Here is an 11341-nt window from a genome sequence, read left to right as displayed (position 1 = left end):
CTAAAAGCAACTTGACTTCTTTCCTCAGTTTTCCAGAAACAGTTTCTGTTTCCAGGACATTAGCAAGCCCATGTTAAATGGCAGGGATTGGAGAAAGAAGTGTCTACATTCCCTTCACATAACGTAGAGAGCTCAAAGACTCTTCAATATGTAGAACTACTTGAGGGAGATTTGTGACTCACCAAATCATTCTTCTCTGTTTTAAAAGATAAAGGATAGCTTTTTCAGTTACTTTGAGTAATGACAGCCAAATGGTAACTTCAAATTTAATATAGACTCTTTAATCTGAAGCATAGTAAACAATAGAAACATAGCAATAGATATGAGACGAAACAGAAAATATTCAACCTTTAAGTGTGAATATATCACTATTTATTAATATTCTCAGATTATTGAATATTTGTGTCTCTGTGCCACTGTGGATAATGAAACCTCCTATTCATTCATAGCAGTGGGTATTAATGTGATTGCAGAGAGTTGAAAAGCATATATATACCAAAAACTAACAAACAACTTGTTCACAATTTTCTAATCACAATTGCACTCTGGTGTCAAATCTGGCCAAAAGTAACAATATAGAATATACAATTACAGTATTACTTTGTTACCAAAGAAGTTCATAGTAATTAACATAGAAAAAATTAAATTCACAAATGAAGTATGTCATTATTAAAATGCATATTAATTTTTTTCAGGCAATGTGTTGTTCTACATTTTTGTATGAAATAAAGATACCAAGTTACAAAAGCAAAATTCTACAGTATTTAAGTAAAACAAAGATACCATGATGTATGATGTGAAAATTAGTAAGAATACACAAATAAAAAATTATACTGGATATATCTATTAGCATTTTCCTTTTGGCAAGCCAATGGGAATTTGTAACATTGATCAGAAAAAAACCCCTGCTAACCGTAATATGTCATATTTTGATGCAACTAATTACTATTACATGGATTCAAATTTACCATGAAACAAATCATGCAGACTGTAACTTGGGATAACACATTTTGCCTTCAAGGGAGACTTAAATTTTCTACCAATGTCATAAAAGATACCACCAGACATTTTTACTCGAATATCTTCTTAAGACAAAAGTAAATCTAACACCATCCCATATTACCATTTCTTATATTATTATACTAACGATCTAATATCATCAGATCCATCTTCACATTTTCCTTATTGATGACAGATAGGATATTCTGTTGACTGGTACAAAGACTTCCTGTAAAGAAAGTGATTGTTAATGATCCGTGACTCTTAATGAATCATAAGTCCTCCAGTATTTGGACTGGTGAATGATCTCTTGTTTGACTTGATATTCTGGAAGTTCTATATAAAAGTAAAAGTAAAAGTTAACAACATGCCATTCTCATGATTTTTACAAATGAGCTTCTGTGTGCTTAGTTTTGGATGGATTCTATGCCCAGAGAGAAAAACATAATCAAGTTTCTGAATGTAAAGTCCCAATAGTCAAATATCTTATGGTCTTTCTAAGAAGCATCATGCATTTAACTGTGATTGCCAAGAAATCATTTTTTTAAAGAATCTTTTAAATTACATTTAAGTTTCCAATTATTTATCTTTACTTAATTTTTAAGTTTTAAATATTAAAATTTAAGTTATTGGTTTCTCTGCAAATTTCTCTGAAGACTGAGGGTTGTTTTAATTTTGCATGACATGAAACAAATGTAAAAATGCTAACCTGTGTTGCAGAAGGTATTCACATGGATTAAACCTGACTGACCACTAAGAGAGGGAACAATGTCTGAAGTGGCTATCAGCCTTCTTTCATTAAGGAAGCACCAGTCATCTCCAGATGTAGGGTAACATGAGCTTTGTTGTTACTGATGCTTTTGTTTGCTTTGTTCTTTTCATGACAGCATATAATTTTGTCATTTACTTAACCTAGATCATTTACTTTCTGGATCATTCAGATTAAGGGTTAAGGATCAATTTTAAATTGTATAGAAAATAATTTGTAATTAAATGTGGTATACTTAAGAGTATGAAGGATTCGCCTTAAAATACACATTACAGTAAATTCAAGATTTTTGTCTAAAACATCCACAGTCTCATGCAATGAAGGGAGAGGCCTTTCTATGCAAATGAGAAAGGAAATGAACTTAAAGCTGACACACAGGGAATTTCAATAGGCAACACCTTATTTATTTATGGCACAATGGTAATCTGTAAAAACTGATTGGCCTGTGTGGTAGATATTAACTTTACACATTATGTTTGCCTAAGAAATAAAGATTCAGAACAATTAAGATAAGATTTTTGCTAGGCTAGAAAACCATCTGTGCCTCTCTGAACAATATGTCTGTGATGGAATGTCTAGGTAGGCCCAGTAACTGAACAGTGCTCTCAAATATTTTAAACCAAATAAAGTTAAGTTTAATAAATCCCAATGTCATTTTCCCCCTTAGAAAATGATTCTAATTATTTGGCCTTTAAACTGTATCTTGGAACCCAAGAAACATCTTCTCATACAAATACAGCTTTTAAAGCCTTGGAGAAAAGCGATGCGTTTGGGTACTGGTGTTGGTAAGCTCCAAGTTAATGGTTCAGTGGAGTGGGATCCAACAAGTAGATATTACATTTCAAAATAAATACATTTGAATATCTTTAGGCAGAACATAGACTCCTATGCCTGAGCTCTTGGTACTGCCCTACACCTCCTCACTTAAGTCTTTGATTTTATCTGCTTGGTTGTCAAGGCCTCAACAGCGCCAGTTTTCTGAAGGAGCAACACGTATGCGCGCACTGGGTAGTTTACGGAGTCCTCCTCAGTGAATGTCATCAGAGAAATGTCTATTGCCGGTGGTCTTTGCTAGGCCTCATCGTACTGATAAGTATTTTACGTGTGTGTGTGTGTGTGTGTGTGTGTGTGTGTGTGTACATGATATATATTCATATATGCAAACAGACATATATTTCTTCATTACATGATACTCTATACGCAAATATACACACATGTATAATGAATAAGCAAATGAACATCATTGATTTATAAATACGAGTTTTCTTAAATGAAAGGTAAGCAGATGGACACCATTTATACCTATTTGTCAATGTTAAATAAGTGGAAAAATTTAGACCTTGGACATTTAGAAATCTAGAGATTGATATATCGCTAATGTTAAGTCTCGCATGGCCGCTGGAACATTACCGCATTGCAGCAACGAGGGCAGCCAAGGAAAAAGATTTGGAAAGAGTGAATGAATGTCAGGAAATAGTAATAAGTCTTTCTAAGGGTCCTTGGGAGGCCTCATTAAATCTCTCTTTTAAAAATTGCATATTAAAACATGAACAAAGTTTTTTTGCACATAAGAAATTAGAGGGAAGAGGAAATCTTCAGGTAAGTATAAACTGTGTGAAGCACACAACAGCTCCATGCTGTTAGCTGATCAATTCTGCAAATGATTTGAATAAGGAATGCAGCAAAGTTCAACTCGGATTTTGTAGGAAAACCATGGGAAAGATTGATAACAGTTTAATTGGGGGGAACAATGCACATGTGCTTGTAAAATGCAACATAAAAAAATTCTCCCTGATCACATTTCTCTTGCATGTGAAGACGTAGAGTAACATTTCCATGGACCTATCCCACATTAAAAAATGATTTAGTATGTCTTAACAGAGAAGCTTTCATTCTCAGGCCCTTTGTAAAGTCTGCCATTGTGAAATGTGCTTTAACTAGGCTGATTCTGTTCCAGCCCTTCCCTTCTGAGTTGTATCCAGTTACCTCAGCTTGAGCATAACCAGGAGAAGGATTCCACAGGTGACTGTCATGCACATGACAGCATAGATTACTTCTCCTAGAAACACAAGATTTAAAAAAAAATTAACGGATTTTTAGTGAGAATAAATAGTAAAAATAGAGTATAGATTTTTTAACTGACCATTGAAGGGGGAATGAAATCCACTTAGAGTTATTTCCTTTGCAGGTTTTCTTTTATGCAATGCAATGCCTTTGACATTAGACAGGGTCGGGTAATCTGAAAGAGAATAATGAAAACGAGATTACAGTATTTAAATGTTTCACATTACTTTTTCTCCATGGGTTGCAATTTGTTTTATATTGTATTACAGATCAGCAACTTATTTATCACACTATCTTAATAAAATCTGATAAAGATAAAAGTGGGAGCACTTTCCTTACATTTTTAACACCTCTTTTTTCTACCTTTTAATCAGATCATTTCTTTACAGAAACTGTCTTTTTTTTTTTTTCCAAACGATAATTAGAAAAGTGGATTACATTTTATGACAGTTCATTGCACTTTATACAAAGACTAGGGGGAAAAAGCAGCAAGTTTAGGCTACCCATTATGATAAATAAAAGATTCCTTTTTTACAAGAATTGTTGTTTTAATGTGATTTTAACAATATCAATTCTTCCTAAGACTCACTGTATTTATGAATTCCAATAGACTTTCTAAACTACAATCACTCTGTTCACCCCTCCACTCGGACTTCACCATCCAACTTTACTTATTTCACTATTATGTCTCTTTTAAATTCCTTCAATTTCTATTATTGCTACCTTTTTTTTGTTACCCTTAGGGGAAACTCCTGGCTGCTCTATGGCCGTAGTCTTCATGGGAGTATTTTGCTAAACGCATTTCTACCTTACTTCACAATTCACAAGAGAAAAATGTGTGATCCTTAAAATTAATTAACAGGTTCATTTTAGGTGCCTTTCACTGATAATTTGAAGTGAAATCACTCCTAGCTTTGACTCAATTCAATGCAAATATGAATGTCAAACATACCAATAGCCCAATAACCAATTTCTTTGATGATGAAGATTCAGGTAAAATTTGAGTCTTTCAAAAAGGTGGAGGATCTCATGAGATAAATCTTCCTTTTGAGACAGGACTTGCTGTCCTCTCTGATTGTTTCATGTACTTTGAGAACTGGAACACTAAGTATGAGTAGACTGCTGTTTGTAGAAATGAGTGCATCACATAGTGGAAATACATCTGATGACAATGAGTGACAATAGGGTTTGAGTAGGAAGGGAGATGAGAAGACATATTACCATTAGTCCCATTCCATCCTCTCTCCACCTGGCGTTGCTGCTGTTCAGAAGCCAACTGCTTGGAAGCCAACATTTGAGGTCTATGTTAGGAATAATCACCAGAAAGCACAGAAGACAGACTTCAGATCAGTAACAAAGGTCTCAGGGTGGGGCCAAGAGAAGGAGCCAAACATAAGAGGTAGAAAAGTGAGGGTGTTTTTTTTTTTTTATTAGAAAACCTATTTTCGAGAAGTCTAAACTCTAATGCAGTGAAAATATTTTAGCTCAAGATTTTTAAATCTCTGATTTACATATTGGATTTTTATATATTTCTAGAAGTCTTTCTTAGGAACTGAAAAATCTGTAATGCAATCAGTTTACATTACTCTTCTAAGTGTAAAATAATAAAGGTAGATTGTGTAATTTTTTTTTCGATTTTTTGGTTATAAAATACTTTTTGTTGTTCACTAAAGTTAGAATAGAAAAATTGAGCTATTTCAAATACCATTTTTATACTAGTGGTTTCTTTTTTTGGATGAATCTTAATCAAATTTATCTTACAAATTTTAGTGAAACAACTTATATTAAAAGTTTAATTCAAATCAGTTCAGAATATGAAGAGTAGTTTACTTAAAAAAAAATTCTATGGTGGCTCAGTTGGTTGAATGTCCAACTCTTGATTTCAGCTCAGGTCATAATTCAAGGGTCCTGAGATAGCCCCGTGTCAGACTCCATGCTGGGTGTGGAGCCTGCTTAAGATTCTCTTTCTCTGCCCCTCTGCCCCTTTCCCCCACTCATGCTCTCTTTCTCTCTAAAAGAAAAAAGAAAAAGGAAAAAATCTATGGCATTTTTTGATGTTGTAAACATTTAAAAATGTTTTAATTCTATAGCATTTTGAGGCAGATTCATGGTTCAAATGTAAACGTATATAATGTACATTGGATAATTATGTGAATGATGCTATATTTTCCTTTATGAAATTCTATCTCTAAGTACATTTGGTCTGGTTAGGTACAATGATTCATCTTTGCATAAGAAAAAAGGTCACTATTTTGACAAATTAGGCTACCTTTTAAATATATCTGCCTAAAGTGATTGTTAAACATTCACCTAGCAAAATTTAGAAAGAATCGTCTCATTCACTAAATTTCACTCACATGGAACTCATTAACAAAGTTATAATAGATCAATGACAGAAATGTTAGCTAATGATCCCAGTGAAAATTTTAATGTGTCTAGCAATCACTCCACAATCTTAAATATTGCCCCCTAGGAGGATACCGAATATCAGTTAGAGAGATTAATGTTACAGAGGGTTTCTTGGCTACTGAAGCCCATTGGAGATTCTCTTCTGCCTTTTATAAACAGTGAGGTTTACGATGTTTTATAACCATGAAATTAAAGTCGGCAGAGTTAATAACCAACCTCGGTCCCACACCATCTGCTATATTTATAGATAAACACTGTCAGTGACTTGTTTATCTTAACTCGTACCCTAGAGGAGTTAAACACTATTATGAACTATATTGTAAAATCCCTGTACATTTGACGAAAAATCAAGATTAATTTCAGCCTTATGTTAAGGACAAATTTAAATAGTGTTCTCCCCAAATGCTACAGAGATCTGATCATTCCTTTTTTTTTTTTTCTTTTCAAAATCCTTGTGCAGCAGTGGCTGAGGGCTGATGGGATCTAAAACTTTACTTTGTATAATTTATATGATATGGTAAATACATAATTAAAGATATGATACATCATATAAAATCTAATGATTTAAAAATAAATGTCATGGGGTGCCTGGGTGGCTCAGCTGGTTGAACATCCAACCTCAGCTCAGGTCATGATCTCACAGTCTGTGGGTTCGAGCCCCGCATCAGGCTCCGTACTGACAGCTCAGAGCCTGGAGCCTGCTTCAGATTCTGTGTCTCCCTCTCTCTCTGCCCCTCCCCTGCTCATGTTCTGTCTCTCTCTGTCTCAAAAATAAAAACACTTAAAAAATTAAAAATAAATGTCAGAATAGTTGAAATAGAAAGTAAATATAATCACAAAAAAACTTTTGCAGAGAATAATTTAAAAAAAAATATTTTATAGTTATTTATTTTAATTGTTAATGTATCACATGGATAGTTAAATTTTATTGTCTTCTTTCCATTTTTAAGGAAAATATTGCCAATACCATGGCAATATCATAGTAAGAATGAAAATTCGAGGACGACCTTCTTGCATATCCAAGGATTGGAGCTATTTCTAATCTGGCCATTATTTTCTCACCTGAAGGTATTTCAGTTCCCAAATTGGAAATAATTTTTGAATTTTTTCACTTAATGATCAGTAGTGATATTCCATGTATCATGGACTCTTTCAATTATTAGTGTATAAAACCTTCTAAGATGAATCTAAAAAGCATTGCAGTTGGGAAGAAAGGAAAATATATAAACATCTTTAAAGTATGAAAAAAATACATTAGTAATGTGATAAACTGAGGTATTAAAAACACACAATGACAATATAACTCCACTGCTTCTAAGATGTATGTCATAAAAAGTAAATTGAGCAAATAATATGCTTGACCTTAATAGACATAACATGCATCAACAAAGCACATTAATTTATTTAGGGCATAAACTCCAAAGAAGATAAAACAATGTCTTAGATTTATCTTCTTGCACTATGTATGGGTAAACAAATGGTTGCCAGGGGGTAGGGAGAAAGGGAAACTTAGAGGTATTAGCCTGCTAGTTTGCAATCCTCAGGAATTCCCTGATGAAATCTATAATCAGCCCCCCATACACAGAGGGCAAGGAAAAACTAAAGAAAAAGGTAAGCCATTCCAGATTTGTAGGTGGCTGTTTTAACAAGGGAACTTATATACGAGGCTTGTCTTGGGCACTCACAAGATAGTAGATCTTGGCACTCACCCACCAGAAAAGTAAAAGTTTATACAGATGTCTTAAATGGGGTTCAGCCACACAATCAGTCCATATGGTCTCAACAACACATTGCTCTCTCAAGGCTGCATCTTTGGAACACCTCTGGCTATGAGAACAGTGAATAGAATGCATATTCCAAGAACAGGGAAGGTGGCAAGGATCCTCCAATTGTCCTGGTATAGCTCACATGTCAACCAACAGTAATATCTTCTGGCGACCTCCTCCAACATAATCCAAAGGTACAAAATTTCAGTTACGCAAAATGAGTAAGTCCTAGAGACCTACTATATGCCATAGCGCCTATTGCTAGCAATGTTATATTTTACAGTTAAACATTTTCTCAGAGGGTACCTATTAAGTTAAATGCTCTTATCACACATGCAAAATAATAGCAAATAGAGGACAGGAAGAAACTTGTGGAGGTGATACAGATTATACTTATGGTGTAGATAGTGGTGGTAGTTTCCTGGTGTATATTTACCTTGAAGCTCATCAAGCTGTATACATTAAATATGTACAGTTCTCTGTATGTCAACAAAAACAAAAGCAAAAAACGCTTCCTTGAATAAGTGTACCCTGTAGAACATTTGCCTTGATCTTTTGGCATGAACCAAAAAGCTCAGTGTTAGTGAATGGCGGTATTGACAAGCCTGGCAACTACTCTTCGGCCCTCTGTTGAATAACAGTGTTGTTCACACGTCAAGTAGATTTGCTTAGAGATTATAGTGAGTCTCAGCTGCACTACTAAAATATCTCGAATTTTCTACATTTTCCTTAATAGTTTCTGCAAATAATGAAATAGCAACTGAGACAGCAATTAGAATGCAAATTATGTATCGGTATCTGATAACCAGCACTAGATTATTTTATTTTTTTTAATTTTATTCATTTATTCTGAGAGAGACAGAGACAGTGCCAATGGAGAGGGGCAGAGAGAGAGAGAGAGAGAGAGAGAGAGAATCCCTATCAGGCTCTGTGCTACCAGTGCAGAACCTGATAGTGGGGCTCTAACCTCTGAACCATGAGATCATGACCTGAGCTGAAACCAAGAGTTAGACACTTAACTGATTCAACCAGGTGCCCACTATGATTGACTTAGAAGGCAATAATTTTACTTTTGGAATTAAAAATATATGTCACCTGTGGGTTCATATAAAACATATCTAAAGATACAGATTGAAAATAGAATTAAATATTCATGGTTAGAGTATATGTCAATAAATATGTGATTATGTATATATAGCGGAATTACAAACTGGATGGGATTCCTTAGATGATCTAATTCAGACTTTCCATTCTTCCTCACTGTTGACACAAGTAAAACTATTCTAGGAATGAGCCATTTCACACCTTCTATCTTTCCACTACTGTTGATGGTCAGTTCTAGTTAAAATATAAAGTATTCTAGACTTCTCTTTTATCACCTCATGATAAACCTACCTTCTTTTGCCTAGCCCTCTGGTTGCTACATACATGTATGTTTGTTTTTGTGGAGGGAGAAAGATCAGACTGTAAGGAGACCTTATGTAGCAATGGTTTTCAAACTTTAACATGAATCTCAGTTTACCTTAAAATGCCAATTTCGAGTCAGTAAGTCTGGGATGAGGCAGAAATTCTGAATTTCTTACAACTCCCCAGATGCTGCTGCTGACAGAATACACACATACACAGAAAGAAATGCATATACATACTCATCCAATACACAAAATGCTTTTCTTCTGTATATATGATGCTTCATACTTTAAAAGGCACTTTGACAAACACTGCTAAACTTTATAACATCTAGCCAAATAGGAATTATTATCTAAACTTGATTAAAAAAAAAAAAAAACCCTCAGACTCAGAATAGTTGTCTTGTCCAAGATCACAGATTTGGTAAATAGTAAAGATGCAATCTACAAAAGTATGTAAAACACTCAATGTTGCCCGGTGTGGCAGCCAATTGGATTGAGAAATAACCTTGAAAAGTAAGAGGGGCAAGTTGTATTTGATAGTGTTGCACAATAAGAAGCATTTAATAGTAATATCTGCTTGCAAATGACCATGTATGTTTCTGTTGCTGAAATCTGCAATCGAAAAGGTGACATAAAGCTAATAACTAAAGCTTCTGAAATGACTCATATACACCTGTAAGATGTTTCAACTTGTGCACCCTTCTGAAATATGTTAATCATTTTCAGTGTAATCAAATAAATCAGCCACTTAAACTGTGACATTTAATAGAAATTAAAAAAAAAATAAATGCTGCAATTTTCAAGGTAGTTATCTTAGACTATGATATCAGTATGAGCATTTTCTGTTTTTACAGATGTAGAATTAGGGCTATACATAAAGCTTTCCAGAGTGTTCAACAGGCAAAGGGCACACAAAGAATAATGCACAAAAGATCAGTTATAACTGTTTAAAATCAGACTTGGCTATTTCTTTGGTTGCTATAATCTCTGTCTATATTGATACAACCTGAATCTTGGATAAATATATAAAATAACCCCACTGTTTAAAAACTGCCTCTATCTGGAATGAATTTATTGGGGGAAAATGTTTTCCTGAAATTTAAGAGTAATTTTTACCTTGAATTATATTATACAAGCACTAGGAGAGCTTGTAATGAGACAAAAGTAAGATAAGAGTGGGAATAATTTACACTGTATTTAATCAATTTCATAGTTTTTGTTTTTCTATATGGAGGTTTCTAACATACAGAAATATTTTTATGAAAAAGTATATGTAACAATACATTAATTGTCCAGATAGCTTTTGCTTTCTGATGTTTCCACTTGGAATTGAATGATTCCCTAATGTCTGCCCTTTTGAAAATGTGTAAGACTTCACCTGGCGAGCTTACACAATTTTTCATAAACTGATTGAAAACACCAGGGAAAAGAGAGTTAGGAAAAAAATGAAGAAAAGGGATACATTTTGGAAAGTCTTCATAGCCATTTGGAATGATTAAATAATTCAGAAAGTTTTATAAATTATTGAGTTTTAAAATGGGAAAAAAAGTATATAATTGCAGTATCTCTTCCCTGCACATAAATTTGCAAATTTCTAGGAGAAAGCTGAATTTAAAGGATGATATATGTTGTTGGTTTTCCTTAAATAGCAAACTTCTTAAAAATAGACACCATATTTATTCAATTTGCAATATAATATGGCCATCATAATGCCATGCCTATGCAATTATCTAATGGCCAAAAAGCATATATTAGCAATTTTACATTTGAAATAGCACATCTGTCACTGTGTAGTGACATATACCAAATAATGTATGATTATATGATGTTTAGTTATTTCTTTGACATTAACCCAGGGTCATTAGATAAATCACATATTTTTCACATATTATCAGTTTTGTAAATGAAAATTCAGAGTCTCATCT

General features: G+C 33.7%; 1 protein-coding gene across 3 annotated transcripts in view; it reads right to left on the bottom strand.

The window, feature by feature from the left end:
• Positions 1 to 263: 263 nt before the first annotated feature.
• GFRAL (GDNF family receptor alpha like) overlaps positions 264 to 11341 on the bottom strand; it is a 66718-nt gene continuing 55640 nt past the window's right edge. For 2 of the 3 annotated variants that reach the window (XM_058734297.1, XM_058734298.1), the window contains 3 exons: positions 3912 to 4007; positions 3755 to 3827; positions 264 to 1228 (listed from right to left, as the gene is read on the bottom strand). In XM_058734297.1, coding sequence (XP_058590280.1) covers positions 1183 to 1228; positions 3755 to 3827; positions 3912 to 4007 — 215 coding nt within the window. In that variant the 3' untranslated portion in view covers positions 264 to 1182. Of the gene's footprint in view, positions 1336 to 3754; positions 3828 to 3911; positions 4008 to 11341 lie in introns of all 3 variants that reach the window. The other variant, XM_058734299.1, reaches the window with a different exon arrangement.

This window comes from Neofelis nebulosa, chromosome 6 (genome assembly GCF_028018385.1).
Source record: "Neofelis nebulosa isolate mNeoNeb1 chromosome 6, mNeoNeb1.pri, whole genome shotgun sequence".
In the NCBI taxonomy this organism is placed as follows: Eukaryota; Metazoa; Chordata; class Mammalia; order Carnivora; family Felidae; genus Neofelis; species Neofelis nebulosa.
Note: the sequence above shows the minus strand (reverse complement) of the source record. Positions and strands in the feature narration are given on the sequence as shown.